At 38.8% G+C, this 22126-nt stretch overlaps 1 protein-coding gene across 1 annotated transcript in view; it reads left to right on the top strand.

Annotated features, from left to right (window-relative positions):
- The window catches only part of PRPF31 (pre-mRNA processing factor 31), a 63992-nt gene that overhangs the window by 5315 nt on the left and 36551 nt on the right, over positions 1-22126 (top strand). The window contains exon 3 of the mRNA XM_070944781.1: positions 11564-11733. Within this exon, the coding sequence (XP_070800882.1) occupies positions 11564-11733 (170 nt within the window). The remainder of the gene's footprint in view (positions 1-11563; positions 11734-22126) is intronic.

Genomic DNA, 22126 nt, shown 5'->3' with positions numbered 1-22126 from the left:
GACAAGCCATAGTGGAGCGCGCAAATTTTACATTAAAGTCTGCTTTGGATAAACACAAACAGGAGGGATTCCTATAGGTCTCCCTGGTAAACAGGAATGGTTAAATAAAGTTCTGTTTACTCTGAATCATCTTAATATCACAAATTTATCAACTCCAGTAGATGATCATTTTGGAAGTAGAATAAGTCATCCCCAGCCACAGGTAATGTATAGATTATTGCCTAATCCCAAATGGCATGGACCTGTTCCCTTATTGACGTGGGGACGGGGCTACGCCACTGTGCTTACACCTACAGGTCCGGTGTGGATCCCTGCTCGGTGTGTGAAACCGTGGAAGGATGGCGTGGCACAAAGGACTGAAAAACCCGATCCCGAACTTCTCACTCAGCCTGCAGAACCCTCAGCAGGATCAGGACCGAGCACCTCGCCAGGCTCATCAAGTGACCTGGGGACAGATTAAAGCCCTTTCTGTTCAGTTTACAAAATTGCTACAGGAAAAGAATGTGCCGCAGACGCTGGAGAACTTTTTAGTAGTGGCTTTTGCTTGTTTAAATGCTAATTCTGTAACCATTATAATGTGTATTCTTTTTATGTGTATAAATTGGACAACTGCATTGTTTAAGGCTACTGTTCACTCCCTAAAATTGATCAATGAAGAGATGTCACAAATTAGAGATATAGTGTTGCCAAATTGTTATGCTTTAGATATTATTTTAGCAGCCAAGGGTGGTGTATGTGCTTTGATTCATTCGCATTGTTGTATGTATATTACTGATCATAAAGCAAATATTTCAGCTACAATTGAGCACATGGAAAACATGATTGCAGATAATCCAATTGGCTCCACTATTCCACAATCCCCATGGGAGTGGTTATGGTCTTGGCTCCCAGATTTTGGATGGGTGCGGCAAATAGTATCCATCGTTATACTAGTCATCATTGCTTTGATTTGTTTTTGCTGTTGCATACAATGTCTGCCTGGGTTATTAGCGATATTTCGTCCAAGAATTCGGCCCTCCAAAACTGAAATTATGTATGCTTGCAAAATATTAAAAAATAAAGAATAAAATAAAAGAGGAGGACATGTGGGGATGGTGTGATCTCAGTAGTTGGCAAACCACGCTGAGTAAACAATGTCAGCACAAGGTCCTAATCTTATCAGGAATGTAAAGACAGGATGTCTGGCAGAGACCCTATCTCAGATATGCAAGGCATGGGGACCCAGCACGTAGGCATTGTTTGTCACAGGAAGAACATGAGGGAAACACGAGGGGTCCATATGGAATTCACGAGCCTTCTTTAGCCAATCAGTACAAGTAAACGTTGATTAATGTTTTGCCATGATAGTTGTAAAATGACAATAAAAGTGAGCCTTTGAATGGGGTCAGTGTGCCTTCCACAAGGTGCCTTCCCACTGTTCTGTCCCCGTCCCCACACACACACAAACAGCCAGCCGGGGGTTAAAGAAGTACTCGGCACACACAAGGTTCGTTATCAGGAACTTGGCAGCAATACGATAACCATCTGCCAAGTGCTTTACTACAAGAAGAGGGAGTGTTCCTCCACCAGATAACACCAACTAATACACACAGTTTTCAAAACAGTCCAGCTCAAACATGAAACCTTCAGCAGATTAGGCGTTGTACAAAGTGACTAGCCAGAAGTTAGCTTTGTCCGTCACAGAGTCTAAATGGCCAGCACACTCTCTTATATAGCCTGTGGGGTGTGGTCCAGTGACTCAGCTTAATCCCTGGCACGCCTCCTCATCTGCTGCAAACGTTTATCTCGCCTTCGTTGGCGTGGATCCAGGAATGACTTATCACCCTCATCACTGTCATCAGAGACACCTGGCTCCTGGTCAATCTCCTCTCCCTCGGCAGACACCTGAGGCATTGCCAGAGAGGAGGGGCCTGGAGAGGGAGGCCTGGCCGGCTCCTCTCCTTCATGTTCGGAGTCTTCTTCCTCCGATAAGATGGGCTCGGGGGTCGGAACCACAACACCCACCGAGGGGCCTTCCCGTGAACCATCTTCCTGCCTACACGTCTTTCTTTTTTTTTTTTATTGCAAAAGTTTTACAATTACATTTTCACCCCATTTTCCCCCCCCATCCCGCCCCCCATTCCCCACCCTAACCCCCCTCAAACCCCCCCTCCTCCCCCCCTGACTTCCATAAATATAATCCCATCAAAATCCCCTTTTTACAAAACTTGAACCCCCCAAACCCCCTTAAGAAAAAAAAGAAAAATTTCCCCCCCCCTCCCAGTATTCATACATTTCTATTTTTATATAATACTTTCAATGAAAAACTATTTGGTATTTCCTAACTTGATATTTGTTCTGCACATAATCTATCCACTTTTTCCATTCCCATTCAAAAGTCTCTTGTGAGCGATCTTTTAAATATGCTGAAATCTTCGCCATCTCCGCAAAACTGGCCATCTTCAAAGTCCATTCTTCAATAGTGGGTAAGGCTTCATTTTTCCAATATTTACCTATCAATAACCTCGCTGCTGTAATCATATACAATATCAGCTTAATTTCATTCAATGTAAAACCCTTTACTATGCCCAGTAAAAACAATTGTGGAGAAAATGAAATTTTTCTCTTCAAAACATTCTGCATAACCCACCATATTTTTATCCAAAAAGCCTTAACTTTCTTACAATTCCACCAAACATGATAATATGTAGCATCTAAACAATCACATCTCCAACATTTTGGCTGAACATTAAGATACATACAGGATAATTTCTTGGGATCTAAATGCCATCTGTAAAACATCTTATAAAAATTTTCCCTCAAATTCTGCGATTGTGTAAATTTAACATTCTGAACCCATATTTTCTCCCATGTTTCCAACATTACTGGTTCTGCAAAATTCTGTGCCCATTTAATCATGCAATCTTTAACCAATTCAGTTTCTGAATCCCTTTCTAACAAAACATTATATAGCCTTTTAATATGCATTGGACCTTTCTCTTTTATATGTCTGACCAGTTCTTCCTCATGCAACATAATACCAGTTTTTTGGTCCTCTTTCCATCTCAGTTGAAGTTGATTATATTGTAACCAAGTTAGATTAATCCCTTCGTCCAACAGTGTCTCTAATGTCTTCAGTTGCCATCTGCCCGCATCTGCAAAAAGAACCTCTTTATATAAAAACCCCCGAGTGACATTATATTTGTATTCCACATAATATGACCAAGATCCAGCCATAACGGTATTTTATAATCCCATTTGAGTCGGTGCTTCTTCCAAACTCTCATCAAAGAGTCTCTAAGTATGTGGCTTTTAAATACTTTATCCACTTTGTTTTCATAAAATAAGTAAGCGTGCCAACCAAGTTCGAGATCAAAACTTTCTATATTCAATATTCCAGTCTTTTTCCTTCCAAACCAATCACTTGCTTGAGTCAAAGCTGCTGCTTCATAATATAACTGTAGGTTTGGAAGTTTTAGACCTCCCCTTTCCGGAACATCTTGCATAATTTTCAATTTCACTCTCGGTTTTTTCTCGTTCCAGACAAACTTATTCAGTCCTCTTTGCCACTCTTTCAATTGTTTATCACTTTTGAGCACCGGAATCATTTGAAACAAAAATAGAAATCTTGGCAAAATGTTCATCTTTACTGCTGCTATTCTTCCAAGTAAAGAAAGCTGCATTTTTTTCCATGTCTCCATGTCTTTTTGTAACTCTCGCCACAAAACCTCATAATTATTTTGAATCAGTTTCATATTAGATTCTGCAACCTGAACTCCTAGGTATTTAACCTTTGACACAATCTCAAAACCTGCCCTCCTTTCAAGTTCATATTTTCGTTCTTGTGTCATATTTTTGACTATCATCTTAGTTTTTTTCTGGTTCAGTCTAAATCCTGATACTGTACCATAGTCTTTTATAATGTCTTTCATCAGGATTATTGATTCCACCGGCTGTGTTAGGGTAACAACCAGATCATCTGCAAATGCCCTTATTCTGTAATCTTCTTGCCTTATCACTATACCTTTCAAGCTAGTCGAATCCCTTATTATATTCAACAAGACTTCTAATGTTAAAATAAAAAGCAAAGGGGATAACGGACAACCTTGTCTTGTTCCTTTTTCAATTTTGAAATCTGTCGTCAAACTTCCATTAATAATAATCTGTGCCTTTTGCTCTTTTTTTTTTTTTTTTATTGAAAAAGTTTTTCAAATACAAGTTTTTCCCCCTTTTCCTCCCTTCTTCCCTAACCCCCCCTCACCACCCATCCCCCCCTGTGACGTCTTCTTCACAACAATAAACTAATTCATAATTAATTACATAATATTTTACCATGCCCTTACTCACTCCTCAAAATACTGACCCTTAGCATAGTATTCTTATAACTCCGCTTTTCTCCACTTTTCACAATCTACCCTTTTTCTCCTCCCCCAAACTTATAAAATATTATTATTATTACAACAACATAACCTTTACTTTTATATATATTAATTTAACATTTCAAAGCAGCCTTCTCCAAATTTAACATTTATTCAGTTCTATCCAATTCTTCCACTCCCCGAAATATATGACTTAAAAATCCTTATTCTTAAACTAATCAATCACTAAACTAACCTATTTCAACCCAGTTTCCTGCAAGATTACCATGCACTACAATTCTAAATATAATCCACTGCCCACTCTGCTAAAATATACATATGTCTATATATACATTCCATTTTATAAAAAAAGAAAAGACAATAACTTTAAATTTATAATTCATTTAGTATCTTCTTTGATGTCTTTCCACTAGATTGTTAAATCCATCATCCATAATAGGGTAACATAGCATCCTGGTGCAACAGTTTATTCAAAATCTTCAGTCATCTTCTGCCCCCATCAATAATGAGTATCCTCATGTATATATAAAAGTAAAAACAACCACCCGAGTGACATTATAATTATATTCCATATAGTTGTAATTGTGGTTTTCATCAGGATTATAAATCCCCATCATCTTAGTGGGTAACAACCAGATCTTCTGCATGCCCCAGCATGACTCTCTTGCCTTGTAACTCGAAATAGATATAATATATTTATCGGTAAAAGAAATCCAAAATAGATAGTTCAAATCCAACAGTGTAAGGCTCTTTCCACATCCCAAAATCACGGCATTGCAGAGATCTGCCACTTTCCTCAAGATAGTATTAAACGATAATTCGCCTCCAATATCTTTTCACATATTCATTTATTTTTTTTTAAAATCCCTGGCTTCACTGTTGCTTAGTTTAGAAACTACTATTTCTACGAGATCTGTTTCTTTTCTTTTTCTTTTGCGGGTTGCATTTCCATCCAGATTTCCTTCCTACAAGTTGTGTATCAGCTGTTCGGTTGTCATTCTGCTTTGTAAATTGATCTTGTTGGTTTTGTTTTATTATCTCATATGTCTTTTCCATCACTTGTATATCAACTAATTGATTTGCGCACTTGTCTGTAAGTTGATAGTTCATCACATTAGAATCAGATGACACTGCTCTCAAATTTATAGACAATCCAGCTGGGGTATCCAAGGAGTCCAAAGACAGTTTATCTACCACAGCCTCTGTAATTTGATGTTTTCCCTTTATTTCCAACTCCTTTTGCTTGTCCTGTGTTATGCCTAAAGATGTTAAATTTATTTTTAAAATTTTTTGATAAAATTCTTCCGCTTTTTCGACTGTATCCAGTTGGTATCTTACTCCTTGGTGTCTCAATATTAAACCAACTGGGACGTCCCACCTAAATAGAATATTCCTTTTTTTTAACTCATTCACTAGAAAACCAAATTTCTTCCTCTCCATTAACATCTTGGGCGGGAGTTCCTTAAAAATCCAAATCTTTCTTCCACGAAATTGCAAAACAGAGTCATAAGAATTCTGGACAATATTATTTCTAATTTCTTTGTCTGTAAAATAAATCACCACATCTCTAGGCAATTGCCTTTGTTTTGCCAACCAGGAGTTTATTCTATAAATTCTGTCAATCCTGCAAAACACTTCATCAGGTTGAACCTTTAAAATCCCAGCCAGAATTTCAGAAGATATCTTCCTTAAATCATCTCTGTCATCTTCCTGCAAACCTCTCAGTCTAATTGCATATTCTGTAAAATTGTATTGGATCCTTAAAACTTCTCTTTCAATCCTCTGTTGTACATTTGTACATTGTACATTTTCTTCATTAACAGACTTTTGATCAGCCTCCATTTTAAGTTTGTCTTCTGAACTATTATCCTGAATGTTTGCCAAATCCTTTTTAATTTTTTGGATCTTGTCATCCAAATTCTCCTCAGTTTCTTTCATTTTAGAGTTAGTATTTGCTTCCAACTGAGTCATAAAGTCTGCTAAGCCTTTAGCTACTTTTAAAATCTTTCGATCCAAAAAGCCAAACTTAGATTTCACCAATTCACCAATTTCTTTGATTTCCAACTTAAATTTTTCAAGTTGCTGATTCACAATCTCATCCCTTCTTACAATCTCCTCAAGAAGAAATTCTATTATATTAAAGTCAGATTTCTGAGACTGGAGAGTTAAAACTTGTTGATGTAATTTATTAATGGGGGAATCCCCCCCCCACTGCCTGTTTGTCTAGTTTTATAAGTCTCAGTGCCATTTTTCCACGCAGACAAAATTTACTAGAAAAGAGAGAGAAAAAAAAAAACTTTTTTCCAACCAAGATCAATATCAGATCCTCAAAGAGAAGAAAAAAAAGAAAAAAAAAACAGAAGTGAGAGTGAGATTTTGCCTCAGTTACAGCCAAAAGTATTCATTCCGCTACTTTGTAATTGAAAACGGAAGGAGTTTCCCTTTCAGCCTCTCTTCAAACCGCAGCAGCAATTGCCATTTTAAAAAGAAAACTTTTTTTCCCTTCACTTCACTTCTTAGGCAAAATAGAATAGAAAGAATACTTGCGCTTCAGGATCAGAGGTCCAACTCATATCTTCTTTAATTAATTTATTTGACAGATTTACAGGCTTGCTTTTGCCCCCTAGCTCTGCGTGTAGCAGAGATTTCCCAGAGCCCGGAGCATCGGCTGGGGATACGGGGAGTCTCTTCCGCTCCCTCCCAAAAGTAAATAAAAAACTTTTGGGATTAGGCAGAGGACTCTACCCACCCCAGCCGGCTCTATCTCCGTTTCCTAATGGAAACGGAGTTTTTTCGAGCCGCCATTCCGCTGAAAAAGGCGGCTCTTTACAGGCAGTGGGTTCGACGATCCCAAAGGAGCGTCCAGCGGGGACAAGCAGCAAACCGGAAGTCTGTGCCTTTTGCTCTTGATAAATTGCTGAAACCGCCAATATAAATTGATCCCCAAAATCCATTTTTTTCAAAGTCTTTAATAGAAAGTTCCAATCCACTCTATCAAAGGCTTTCTCCGCATCCAAAAAAGCCAGCACTGCAGGGATCTGTTTATTCTTCTCAAGATATTCCAGTAAATCTATCACTTGCCTTACATTGTCCTTCATATATCTACCCTCTATGAATCCCGCTTGATCATCATGAATCACCTCTTGAATCACTGGCATCAACCTGTTGGCTAATACTTTTGCATAAATTTTGTAGTCATTATTCAGAAGAGATATTGGCCTATAATTTTCTGGTTTTTTAGGACCCGCTTGCTCTTTTGGTATCAAAGAAATATAAGCTGTTTTCCATGATGGGGGTATTTTACCCCCTTGTTGTATATTACAAAATAAGTCTCTAAGTTTTTCCACCATTTCTGCTTGCAAAGTTTTATAATACACTGCAGTCAAACCATCTGTTCCCGGAGCTTTGGCCGTTTTCAGTTGTTTTATCGCTGCAATTATCTCCTCAGCTGTTATAGGGTGATTCAGTCTTTCCTTTTGTAAGTTAGTAACTTTTGTAACTCTTTTATTTTCTAGATATTTTTCTATAAGTCCATTCTGTATGTCATCTTTAGCATATAGTTTAGTATAGTAATCTACAAAAACTTCTTTAATTAATTTTTGTTGGTAAATTTCTGTCCCTCCAATATCAATACAGTCAATGGTCCGCATACTCTGCTTCTTCCTTAAAGTATAAGCCAGCCATCTGCCCGGTTTATTGGCATTACAAAATGTGTTATGCTTTGCATATTGTAAATTTGTTGCAACTTGATCCGCCATAAGCATTTGGAATTGGTCTTTCAAGAATTTTATAGCACTACGTATTCTTTCATCTGTTGAGTTTTTAATAAGTAACTGTTCTTTTTTCTTTATTTCTGCTTCAATTTCGAGTCTTTTCTTTTGTCTATTCAATTTGTGCTTAGAGTTCATGTAAATGAGTGCCCCTCTCATATATGCTTTGCTCGCATCCCATACCATTTCAATAGGGGTACCCTTGTTCAAATTAATTTCAAAAAATTCTTTCATCTGCTTCTTGAGTTCTATTATATTTTTTTCATATCTAAACAGATTTTCATTTAGTCTCCATGATCGTCTCTCAGTTTTGGCAGTCTCAATTTCTATCCATACTGGACTATGATCAGATAAAGTTCTTGGAAAAATTTTTGTTCTTTTTGTTTTAACAAGTAAATCATTTGATACTAAAATAAAATCAATCCTTGAAAAAGATCTATGTCTATCCGAAAAGAAAGTATAATCCAAGTTTTTTATGTTATGTATTCTCCAGACATCCTTTAGTTCCAAATCTTCTTTCATTTCAAAAAAAGTTTGTGGTAGTCTAATCTTTGACTTCGCCAGACTTCTTTTATCTAGTTTGGAATCAATTACTCCATTCCAATCTCCCATAATCAAAATTGATCTATAGTCCCATTGCAACATTTTAGTATGCAAAATTTTATAAAAGTGATCCTGCTGTTGGTTGGGGGCGTAAAGCCCAATCACAAGGATTTGACCATATGCAGTACACAGTTCAATTGCTACAAACCTACCACCTTCATCTGCTTCTATAATTTTAGCTGAAAGTCTTTTGTTTATATAAATAACCACGCCATTCTTTTTTTCCAAATTTGAGGCTGTAAAATGTATTCCTAGCTTTAAGTTTATCAAATATTTTTGATCTTGCGTTCTAATATGAGTTTCTTGTAGACAAATTATATCATTATTAAATTGTTGTAGATATGTAAATATTTTCTTCCTTTTCTGTGGTGAGTTCAGTCCATTCACATTCCAAGACAAAAACTTAACCATCATGTATACCTTTTTGAAGCGACGAGCAGAATTGCCGGATGTCTTCCGAGGCCACCGACTTTGCTCTCCCCATGGCTTCCCTTTGTTCTGTAGTACTCTTAGCTCCTTTTTTATATTGTTGTGCTGTGGCTCTTTCTTGCAGTTGTTTTTCTTTAAGTTGTTTTGAAACTGCACGAGTTATTCGCTGGTCTTTAGCTTCAACCATACGCTCTAGGTCCAGTGCCACATCTCTTGTAGTCAGAATTGGAGAAGATTCTAGCAGGGGCTCATCCAGAAAACCTCCTTCAGCACCCTGCTCTTCTGTTGGATCTAATTCAATCTGCTTAAGCTGCGCTTCCAATTCTTGCTGAGGTTGTTTCTCCTTCTCACTCTCCTTTATCTCCAATACAGTAGATGAGCGTGGAGATGGTGACCTCTCTTTAAAAACATTATAATAAAAATATTCCGCTTTTTCAACAGTATTCAGTCAGTGTCTTTCCCCCTGGTACTTCAAAATTATACCCGTTGGGGCATCCCACCGAAATGGAATCTCTAATTTGTTTAATTCCTTTACTAGAAAACCAAAATCTTTTCTATCTTTCAGCATCTTTGGCGGTAGTTCTTTATAAATTCCAACTTGAGTTCCCTCAACTTGCACAGAGGAAAGAAAAGATTTTTGCAGAATATCATTTCTCATTCTTCTATCTGTGAAATATATCACCACATCTCTTGGTAATTGTCTTTGTCTGGCCACCCACGAGTTCACTCTGTAAATTTTATCTATTCTATAAAAAATCTCATCAGGTTTAATTTTTAACAACACAGCCAAGGCATCAGCGCAAACCTGTCTCAGATCTTGCCGGTCACTCTCCTTGATACCTCTAATTCTTATGGCAAATTCCATGGACCGGAATTTCATCATCGTAATTTCACCTTCAACTCTCTGCATTTTATTATCCACATCAGAGATTTTAAAATCAGCATCCTTTATTTTAACATTCACTTCTGATTTAAATTCTTCCAGTTTAGAGTCCACTTTAATAATAGCTTCTGACAAGCCAGAAACTGCATTTGATAATTTATCAGTCATCTTATCATAATTCTCTTTCACCAAATTTTTCATCTCAGTAATTTCCTGCTTAATTTCCTGTTGAGATTTTTGGAATTTGTCATCCAAAGCCTGCGTGATAATTTTTTTTAAACTTTCAAAATCAGACTGCTCTTCAGGCTTATGTGTGGGAGATCCCCCCCCCCTGTTGCCTTGCTTTCCTGTTTTTTAGAAGCCATTTTGCCTCGTGAGTTAGATTTTCTAAAAAGAAAAATCCTTTTTCTTCTTCCAGTACCACAAAGTCCTCTAAAAAAATCCCCCAGTTTTAATCAAGTTAGAAGTAAAATTAAACTTGTATGAAGTCAGCTTGTTTTAGAAAGGGATTTTTTCACCCCCCTTCTCCTGTACTCGCAACAAACAGCGCTACAATGTAACTTGTTAGAATGGCTTCAGAAAGTCACTTTCCCTTTCAGCTTGTTAACTTGTTAACGCTGGAGCGGCGCCATCTTTTCAAGCCGCTCCCACTCAGTTCAATTTTTAGTCAGATCAAAAAGTCACAAAGAAAGTAAAATACTTGCAATTTCTTGGTTTCAGGGTTCAGGTTTTTTTTTTTCTTTAATTGGTAAAATTAAATTCAATTGGCTATGTTTGCTGCTGCCGGCTTGCTCTGCAAGAAACAGAGTCGTCCCACGCCGCCCGGAGTCTTCGCAAGTTGAAAGGGAGCCGCGCCTGTTTCCTCCCCAGTAGCAAACTTCTGGGGGCTCACAGGGGCTCAACCTGCGCCTTGCCAACTCTCTCCTTCAAATCCTACAGATTCTGGAGTTTTCAAGCCGCTTCTCACGATCGAAGCGGCTCTACAAACGGCGGGGCTGGCGGACCTTAAAAAGGCACCGTCTTCACCGGAGCCAGCAAAACCCGGAAGTCCGCCTACACGTCTTTCTTCATCGAAACAACAGCACTTGAGAGCAGAAATAAAATTGTTAGCATAATTCAAATATTATTCTTGACGCAGCTTGCCTGCATGGCTGAAGATCAAAACCAAAGGAGGAAAACATTACCTTATTTATTATCTCTTATTTATTATCCTTACACATGTTCCTGAATCCTGCAAACTCTGAAAAGTGCTATTTGTCTCCAGATTTCATTTTTTCCTCTCTTCCCTAACTCTGTGTCCTCCAGATTTCAGCATAGATAAAGGAATTAAAAGAGTTAACATCCAATCCACCACATCTAAAGCCAAACCCAGTCCCACCAGGTTAGGGAAGAAGGAACTAATATCTATAGGGATGCTACTGAGAGACACTAATGAAAAGGACCTTGCTTTAGCATGTTGCTAATATCAGAGATGCAAAATGAATATGAAGGTCTCAAGAGGGCTCTTTCTGTCACTGCAGGCAACAGTTGACCGAGGAGGAACTAGAACGCATCGAAGGGGCCTGTGACATGGCCCTAGAGCTGAACCAATCGAAGCACCGCATCTATGAGTATGTGGAATCCCGTATGTCCTTCATTGCTCCAAACGTGTCCATCATTGTTGGGGCCTCTACTGCTGCCAAGAACATGGGTAAGTCTGTTGCTGGACAGCTGTGCGTTGCGCATAGAGTTTTTGACTGAACTGTAGAGTTGTAGGAAATATGTGGCTTTTAGAGGGAAGTGAAATCTTTCCCCTCTGAAAGGATGACTTTGTTTTGTTATTAGGGGAAACTGTTTTACCCTTTATAGTTCAGCTGTCCAAAGTTTTGTCAGAATAGCTCACACATGAGCTGTTTTTGTTTCTTCATTTAAAACTACAGAACCAAGAAAAGCCCTGCTGAACAGTAAAGTTTCTGTTTCTGAGGATATGATTAATTCTGGCAAATCTCCAAAGAAGGATTAGCAAGAATCCTTCTTTGTGGACAGCAAGCTCAGCTTCCCAGGGAGAGGCCTTTCTCTTCAAATCTCAACAAGCGGGGAAAGTGACTTGCTGTGCTGTTTCAGATAGTGAATTATAGTGAATTAGTTACCTTAAGAATTAAGAGCTGTCTTCTTAAGAGACTGCATTGTGGGAGATGTAGAGAGAGATTGCATTATGGGAAATGTAGTCCATGACATGTGACCATGTCTGGGTGTCTGATTGGCTGCTGAGGCTCTCTGCCTGGGTTGTAGAACAAAGCCCCGGCCATTATTAATTGCCACGGAGGAGAGAAGCATGCTTTCTGAACAGGGGGACAGATCTACTGTCACTTTACACTAGGAAATGGGACAGATTATGAAATAAGGATGAATCTCACCTGGACTAACCATGACTCACCATGATTGTAAGTCTATGTTTTGAGGATACCCAAATAAATGATCTGTATGAAAACCTGTTTGCTAGAGTTTAACTGCTGTTTCCAGTGGAGCTAGAAGCCAGATGCTCTGGGAACAGGACAGTAAAATGACATAGACTGCCTGACCCCCTCCTTTTCTTTCTCTTGGAGCAATGATGGGCATTCTGTTTGAGTGAAGGGGAAAAAAAGTGCATCTCTTCTCTACGCACAACTTAGAAAAAAGACTTTGTTTGCATCTGTTGGAAGAAACATCCTTCTAGGTTCTGCTCCAAGTGGGGAAAAAGACACTGGAAACATGGAGACTGCTTGGAAAGATGGTTTAATGGTGGACAGGATCACATGGCTTGAGTTCCTGAACAGAAAAAGGGGCAGATACAGCGAGTTTTTCAGGTTTTATGCTCTCTCTGGCTTTGAACTTCCTGGGGCCCAGAAAGAGTACTCTGATTGGTTGTCAGACTCCCAGGGGGTGGGGGTCTTGCTGGCTGATGGTCACATGTGCTTCCCAGGTCACATGAGGTGAGTTTCTGCTGCTATTGTGTAGAGGGCTAATCCTATCTTTGTTGGATCTTTGGCAATTCCTACTATGGCTCTGTCTGAAGGAGGCAGATCTTTGTTATGTAGAATAGACTGGCCCAGGCCTTAATGGCCCATTGACAAAGGGTGGGGGGCAGAAAGGTGGGAGCTGCTTTGTCTGTAAAATATGCTTCTCCATTTCTCATCCAGGGAAATATAATATTCTGCCTTTTTCATATTTCCTAAAATATTTCACTCTTCCAGGAAAGGGGTGGGTGCTAACTTCCTACACATCTAATTGAGACTTTTGCTTAGCCACGAAAGTGATAAAACCTGCTTTCCTTCTCTTTGCATCCCAAACTCTGTTTGGATTTAACTGAGGAAAGTATTCTGCCTGGCAGTAAAAGGACAGAAAATGGATAGCGCCCCCCCCCTTCTTGGAACAAAGAGGAAAGACTGTTCTTGTGTTAACTAAAAAGATTGGCCTGCTATAAAGGGGCCCAGGGCTGCATGTTTGAATCACCTTTGCAAAGTCTTTGTGTGTATGTTGCTTTAGAAGTTTACCTCAGCAGTAAAAAGAAAAAAAGCCTTATTTTAGCACAAGCAAGCTGAGCCACATGGTCTCCATGGAGATAGAATTTGCATGATACAAGTTGCTTTTCCCAGCCTAGCCAGCTCAATCTGCATTTGAAGAGAAAGTTGCAAGGCACTTTGTAAGGGAAAGATCTGACACAGAGAAACTATCCAGCTAAAGTGCATGCTGTTACTTTGAATCTTGCTTGAAGAAAATACTGGAAAGCTAAATCCCCTTTATAGGGTAAGCAATTAAAGTCCAAAGGAACCCAAGTTTGAGGAAAGCCTCTTAGGGTCCCCAAATCAGACAGTTACTTTGCAGCTCTATACAAAGGAACACGCTAAAACCAGTTTAACCCAAGCATTAGTTAGGTAACGCACCCTAGTGGCCAAAAGGTGTACTGCACCAACCACGCCGCTACGCAAGCAATGCACCCTAGTGGCCAAAAGGCAAACTGCAATGACATTACCCTAAAGTTTGCAATGCAGCCCAGTGGTCAGAAGGCAAACTACAACAACATCTCCTAAAGCTTGCAACGCACCTCAGTGGTCAGAAGGCAAACTACAATGACACCACCTAAAGTTTGCAGCGCACTCTAGTGGTCCTAAAGTATCCAGGAAATCCCAGAGTTTTCCGAGTCATGGCTGAGGCCTCTAATGTGTCAGCAGAGTTGGTCCTCCCAGGCAATCTTGACACGTCTGAAGTATCGGACATCGAGGAGTCTTGTCCTATCATGGGAAAGTAAGTAAGTAAGCTTTTTATTGCGGTCAGAGACCAAATTAAAATACACATAGAAAGGGAGTATATTTTACAAGTATAGATAGGTCATGTGACAGTACACCATTCATCAGGAATGATGATCCTTCCCCCACCTAACCTCGATACAAACTCAGAATTGGACGTTCAAAATTCAAAAGAAGCTGAAGCACATCAGAGAACCTATGACCTCAGGCAGCGTAGGAAGCTCACTGATGTTATGCAGTCAAGGTTGAGGGAGGATTGGGACAAGCATCATCGTCGCAACAAAGGGTATTGGGAGAAGTTGCAACAGATCTGCAACACACCCCTGGATGAGCTTTCACACAAGTGCATCCACTTGGTGAATAAAATGGATGAACTTTATACACAATGGAAGGGTTCTGAAAGTCATCTCATCAACATCCAGCAGCAGCTAGAAGACCCAGAGCTCATGGGGGACATGCAACGCTTAGAGATGTTGAGCGCAGAACGTGGGAAGATATTTCAAGGTTGTAAGGACTCCTTCCACACCGCACTCCAGGCGAAAAGCACATTAAGGGAGGAAGCCTCCTCACCGCAACGCTCACACACATCTGCCACCCATTCTTCCAAGAAAGCTGCAAGCGAGAAGGCCAAATCCAAAGCAACCCATCACTCACATGCATCATCTCATTGGTCACAGGTGGTTCCCCCTTACAAGTCATCCCAGTCTCGGCCGGGTAGCAGCATCTCACAACAATCTTCTGCCTCAGGAGACCAGAAGCTGACATCGCGGTGAGATGAGCGGGAATTTCTGGGGCTCCAGAAATCCCGCCGATAGCCCCGCTGCTGGACGGTCCAACTTGGACCCCACAGTCTTGTTTTGACTGTGGCAGTGAAGGGCACATCCTGTGGATCCCAGGGACATCACAAAGTCCCTGGTTGATCCAGAAAAGCCCTTTTTCCAGCGGCGGAGTAGCAGCCATTGAAGCTGCCGAGGCTGGGACAGTTTCAGGAAGAGAGAAGGAACAGCAGTGATCAGATCAGTGAGAGATTTTTACTTTTTTAAAAATAATACAAAGAACACCCTACGTGATGAATGAAATGGAGATTGAGAGCAAGTGAAGATAAGCGGTGAATTTATTTGGGATTAGTTTTTTTTACCCAAATACTTAATTTGAAGGACTTGAAAATTGCTTTATTTTTACCATTGAACTGAACCGGACTGGACTGAAGAAGAAAAGAGCAGTATTGGTAACATTTTAAGTTCTGTCTTTTTTAAAAATAACTGATTGATGTTGGTTGGATTATTTGGACTGGAGGTTTTTGTTTTCTCTTTTGTTTCCTCCTTTTTCCTTTTTTAGGTAATTTTTGATTAATTTTAAACGAAAGAACTCTTAAAGAATAGGAAAGATAGGAGAGTGTGTAATGCTGCCACCTGCTCGGAAAGAAACTTTATTTTTACTTTTATTCAAGTAACAGCTGAGAGATACATTGTAGCCATAACAGAGAGGCTCTGTACTGTGTGATAAGAGTGGAGAGCAACTGAAGAAGTGGAACTATTTGCACTGTTTATACAGGTGCTCTTGTTAGATTTATTTGAAGTAGGAGACTGGAAATGCTTTGGAAGGCTTTTGATCTCTTTTGAGCAGCTACTTGTTTCCTTTTTTTTCCCCTTGTTATTTGTGGCTTGGATAAAAAATCACTCTCTGTATGCTTTCTGGATATATAAGTGTTTGAAAGACTATCCATTTCTCCTTTTTTTATTTTTCTATTTTTTGATTTGGGATTTTTATATAACTCCATTGGATTAAGGCACCCAAGAGCCTGAAGATCTATTGATTTTTTATTGACTTATTTTTTCTTTTTTCTTTTTTATTTGGATGTGGATTCCTATTTTTTATTTTTTATAATAATTTTTTTTAATCTTTTAATCTTTTTTATTTTTTCCTCTTTTGCTAACATTTAAAAGATTAGGGTTTTGGAAGAACCTGAAGAATTATCTCTCCTTGCTTCTTCTTCTTCTTCTTCTTCTTCTTCTTCTTCTTCTTCTTCTTCTTCTTCTTCTTCTTCTTCTTCTTCTCCTTCTTTTTTTTGCTTTGTTCTTCTTCTACTACTTGGCTTTTTTAAACTTTTTGCTTTTTGGAAGTGGTTTTGGCTGAACATTCAACAAAATGAGCAGAAAAGTAGCGACAGTAGGAGCTGCAGCGACCACACCATCTTCATCACCATCTGGAGGTCAACGTACTATTCAGGCAATGTTGCAACAAGAGAAAGAGAAAGAATTACCAGTACAAACAATTATACAAACACTTCAAAGGATGGAACAACAACAACAAAGGATGGAACAACAACTATTGAAGACAGATGAAAAAGTTCAGAGGATGGAACAACAGTTGCTTAAAACAGATGAAAAAGTGGTCAACATTCAACAAACAATGTCAAAATATGAAGAAAGATTGGTAAAATTAGAGAAAAAAGACGATCAAAAAGAAGAAAAAATGAAAGAAACAGAGAACAGATTGGGAGAGGTTGAACAAGAAACAACTGGCTTAATTGGATGGGAAATGGACAAAGCAGAATTTTACTTAAGATTTCAAAACATGGAAGAGGAAAAAGGGGAAAATTTGGCAGACATTATGATTGAGATGTTGGCCGAGGCTTTAGAAGTCACTAAAGAGAAGATGATGGATGGGGTCGATGAGATTTATCGAGTCTATACTAGATATGCAATGCGTAACAAATTGCCAAGAGAAGTACACATAAGATTTACTAAGAAATCGATTAAAGCACAAATTCTACAGGCAGCCAGAGAAAAGACCCTGAAATACAAGGAGAAAGAAGTGACAGTCCTGAAACAAATTCCAAGAAAAGTGAGAGAGTTGAGAAGAGGATATCAATTTTTGACTAAAATCCTGATGCAAAAGAGTTTGATGGTGGAAATAATTGATAATAATACAAAAATTCTTCTGGTAGCAATATATGCTACAAATAACAATCAGAGTGATTTTTATAGAAAATTTCATAATAAAATAAATGAAATGGACTACGACAATACATGTATGATGGGAGATTTTAATGGAATTATGGATGAAAATTTGGACTATAAAACACACAAAACAATAAGACATAACAAAGACATTACTGAGGTCTTTCTTCAAGATGATAGAGGAAATAAACTTGAAAGACATATGGAGGGAGAGAAATGGGAAAAATAGACAATATACTTTTTATTCTGATAGACACTTATCTTGGTCTAGATTAGACATGATATGGACAACAATGGACTTGACTTTGAATATTGAACACGTGGAAATAGAAGCAAATTTATGGGCGGACCACAATCCTGTGATAGCTACCTGGAAAAGGTGGAAAAGAAGATCTAGATGGACCTTAAATAATACAATATTAAAAGAGAAAGACTTTGTGCAGAAAATGGAAAGAGAGTTGGATTTTTTCTTCAAGGAAAATAAGAAAGAAGAAACTTCGGCACAAAATTGTTGGGATACAATGAAGGCCTATGCCAGAGGTTTAATTATGGACTATATAAGGAAAAGAAATGCGAAGAAAAGACAAACCTTTAAAATATTGACTGAGGACTATAAAAGATGTGAAAAGGAACTCCAGAAAGATCCATATAAGAAAGATGTCAAAATTAAAATGGATATAATAAAACACAAAATGGACCTACTAGAGAAGGAAGAATTAGCCCAAAAAATTAGAAATGTTAAACAGAACTATTTTGAAAATGCGAATAAACCAGGAAGATGGTTAACATATAAGCTGAAAAAAGAAAGAGAATCAAGAAAAATAACACAACTAATAGACGATCATGAGCAAAGTAAATTTGGAAATAAAGAGATGGGGAAAATAATACAAGAATATTATAGACAACTTTATAAAAGAGAAATAATAGAGGAGGAAAAAGTGGCAAGATACCTACAAAAAGCAAAACTACCTCGGATTTCTAAAGATGTTGAGGAGATGTTGGAAGGGAATATAACGATGATGGAATTAACAGAAGCAATCAAGAAGCAGAAAAATGGAAAGGCACCAGGGCCAGATGGTTTGCCTGTTGAATATTATAGGACGCTACAAGAACCTTTAAGTCTCCCGCTATTGGATGTTATGAATGAAGTAATGACAAAAAAGATAATACCCAAATCATGGACTGAGGCTTATATTACATTGATCCACAAAGAAGACACAGACCCACAACAAATAAAAAACTATAGGCCTATATCCCTGCTAAATTCAGACTATAAAATCTTTGCTTCAATATTGGCAGAAAGACTTAAGAGATATTTGAACAATTTTATACACTCTGATCAAAATGGATTCCTCCCAAAAAGACAAATTAGAGATAATATAAGAATAATTTTGGATACTTTAGAATATTATGAAGCGCATCCTGAAAAGCAGATGGCCTTGATATTTTTAGATGCACAAAAAGCATTTGACAATGTAAATTGGTGATTTATAACACTCCAAATGGAAGAGATGGGCTTTGGTAGGAAATTTATTCAGGCAATTGAAGCTATATATTCTAAGCAGACGGCAAAGGTAATGATAAATGGAGAATTGACTGATTCTATTGAGATAGAAAAAGGTACTAGACAAGGATGCCCGTTGTCCCCATTGTTGTTTATACTGACACTGGAAGTTTTAAATAGAAATATCAGAAAAGAAAAAGAGATAAAAGGTATGAAAATTCGAAAAGAAGAATATAAATTGCAAGCCTTTGCAGATGACCTGGTTTTTATCATTGAAGAACCATTAATTTCAATAAATAAACTAATAGAAACTATTGGAGAGTTTGGGGAAAGTAGCTGGTTTGAAAATCAATAAAGACAAAACGAAGATAATGACTAAAAATAAGTTTGAGAAACACCAGATTATTGAATTTGGAGGGACATGATTTGTTGATGGGGTGGCATGCTTTTTTATGGTATAAAGGAACAAAAATACAGGGGTACTTTAGAAGGCACCAGATTCGAGAAGCTCTATGGTTGAATTGGGAGAAGGTTAAAAAACATTACTATTTGAAGATTCCAGTCTGGGTATCTACAATTGAAGCCTTTTCATATTCAGTAATATTTAAAAGGGAACAAATTGTAAGATATAGTGAATTATTGGATGAAAAGGGTGAACTTAAATCAAAGCAAGAACTAGAAGATCAGGGATGTAAGATGGATTGGTTTTCATATATGCAAATATGTACTAGATATGAAGAAGATCTTAAAGAAGAAGGCTTGTATAATGTTTTGACTAATTTAGATAAGATTTTAATGGGTTCTGATGATTATGTAATTAAAAAGCTATATAGATATTTGTTAGAGATAAAATTGGAAGAAGATCAAGTGAAAGAATCAATGATAGCGTGGGGGAAAAATTTTGGTTATGGTATTGATTTAGAGAAATGGCAAAAATTGTGGTCACATAATTATAAGATGACAATGTCTACAGCATATAAGGAGAATTTGTATAAGATGTTTTACAGGTGGCATCTACCCCTGACGAGGATAGCCAGAATGTTCCAGAATAAATTGGAGAAGTGTTGGAAATGTCATCAGACTCCAGGATCCTATTACCATATGTGGTGGACATGCACAGAAGCAAAGAGATATTGGACTAAGATACAGACGTGGTTGGAAAAAATGACAAAGAGACATATTGACTTTAAACCAGAAATATTTTTATTGGGGAACTTACCAGAGACATATAATAAAGAACTGCAATATTTAATTGTGAATCTTTTAACAGCAGCTAGAATCGTATTTGCTAAAAATTGGAAAGGAGAAAAGACACCTACTGATGAAGAAATTATTAAGAAAATGATGGACTGTGCTGAAATGAGTAAATTGACATTTGAAATAAGAGAACAGGAAGATAAACAATATTATTTGATATGGGATTTATTTTATCAATGGATGGACAATAAAATATGGAGATAAATATGAAATATGTGGAAGTTGAGATAAATTAAGTGAAATATTTTTTATGAAAATAAACTTTGGATGTATAGTGATATTTTGAAGAGAGGAGGGAGCACAAAAGGATGTCAACCAATCGATATACTGTCTGTAATTGTTTGGAATGATGATGTTTTTATGTTTTATGTTTGTTTTAAAATAAAAAATTGATTTGGAAAAAAACCAATCTTCTGCCTCAGGCTCCTTCCATTCTTCCAAAGCATCTTCTCGTCACAGCCAGTCATCCCATGTCTCCACAGCAAGGAGTCTCGCTGCCCGAGCCACTGAGGCACGAGCCGAAGCTGCAGCGGCCAAGGCAACCTTGAGCGTGGCAAAGGAAGAGCAATTGTAGAAAGAAGAAATGGCCAAAGCTCAGGCCAGACAACAGGAAGAAATGGCCAAAGCTCAGGCCAGACAACAGGAAGAAATGGCCAGAGTTCAGGCCAGACAAAAGGAGGAAATGGCCAAAGTTCAGGCCAGACTTGACTATTTGAAGTACGAAAAGGAGACACAGGTTAAAGTAGCACTGGCTGAAGCTTTACAGGTGGAGGCTAAACACGCTTCACTCAACTTCAATCCTGGACAGTTAGAGAAGGAGAACTCGAATGAGCGTGTCAAGACCTATGTTGAGGACCAGAACTCCCCGCAGCAGGGACAAGGTGGAGAACCTCAACCACCGGCTCTACGAACTACTCAGATGGCTGATATCGTAAGATCCAGACCACAAGATTCCTCCTTTGGAAGTGGAAAACCTAGCCCGACAAACCAAGACATACGGGGCAACCAGAGTACTCCATCAGCAGCAGTGAAGGCGCCTCAGGAGGCAAGCACACAAACAGCCGTGATACACAACCTCAATGGGGAGGGTAAGGAGTTCCTGCCAAACCTGCCAGGCATTCCGAGTGCAGACATCTGGCCCAATGGAGGCACTCAACTTGCCTGCCAGCAAAAATAGCTATCATCACCTGTGGCATGGGAAGATGAAATTATCCGTAAATACTCTGTAGGGAACTACCAGCTGTCATTGGCACATGATCCTGCCCTAGCCAACTCCGTGGGGCGCACCTTGCCACCACCCCCATCGTATAACTCTCCTGAAGTCCAAAAGGATACTACAACATCCTGGAGAAGGATGGACTTGGCATCTAGGAGAGTGCACAAGTTCTCCGACGAGTCAGGCATAGATTATATGCTATGGAAGCTTCTTTTTGTAAACACCATTAAGGGCGAACGGTTGGAGCCAGCTGAGGAACTCGGCCATATGATAGCATGGCTAGGCCCACAATCAATACGACCAGTAAAGGAGGTCTACGTATCAAAACTGTACGAGCCAGTTGAAGCCCTCAAGCTATCATGGGAAACACTCGAGGAGCGGTATGGTGCGCCTACGATGACGGAGTCCTCGTTCCTACAGCGTGTCGATCACTTCCCTGCCATAGACCTCAGTAACCCTCAAGAACTATGGCATTTCTTCGCCCTCCTTACACAGCTGCAGTCAGCACAAATGGATCCCACCTTGCCGGGACTTAGCTGTCTCAACCTGTATAAGATACAAAATTCTATCATTAAAAAACTACCACCGGAACTGGTTGATGCATGGATCAACCTGGCTGATAATTACAGGGCAAAGAACCTTGGCAGAGACCCACCCTTCACCACCCTTCAAGAATTTGTTGCCCACATATCGAAGCAGTACAATGAGACATGAAATAAAAACCTTAGAATACAAGGGACCTCTGCCAGCAGAAGAACCAACCAAAGCCTTGGTTTGATCAAGAGCTCAGCGCAGGCTGCAAGGGAAAAAACCTCTGTGTCAGTGCATAACACGGAGGTTGTCACCCTGCCAACGAGGAACTCCAATGTAAAGCCCTT

The sequence above is a fragment of the Pituophis catenifer genome, unplaced genomic scaffold (assembly GCF_029215685.1).
Source record: "Pituophis catenifer annectens isolate HBS135680 unplaced genomic scaffold, rPitCat1.0.hap2 SCAF_5, whole genome shotgun sequence".
NCBI lineage: Eukaryota > Metazoa > Chordata > Lepidosauria > Squamata > Colubridae > Pituophis > Pituophis catenifer.
This window is presented reverse-complemented; position numbering and strand designations above follow the sequence as displayed.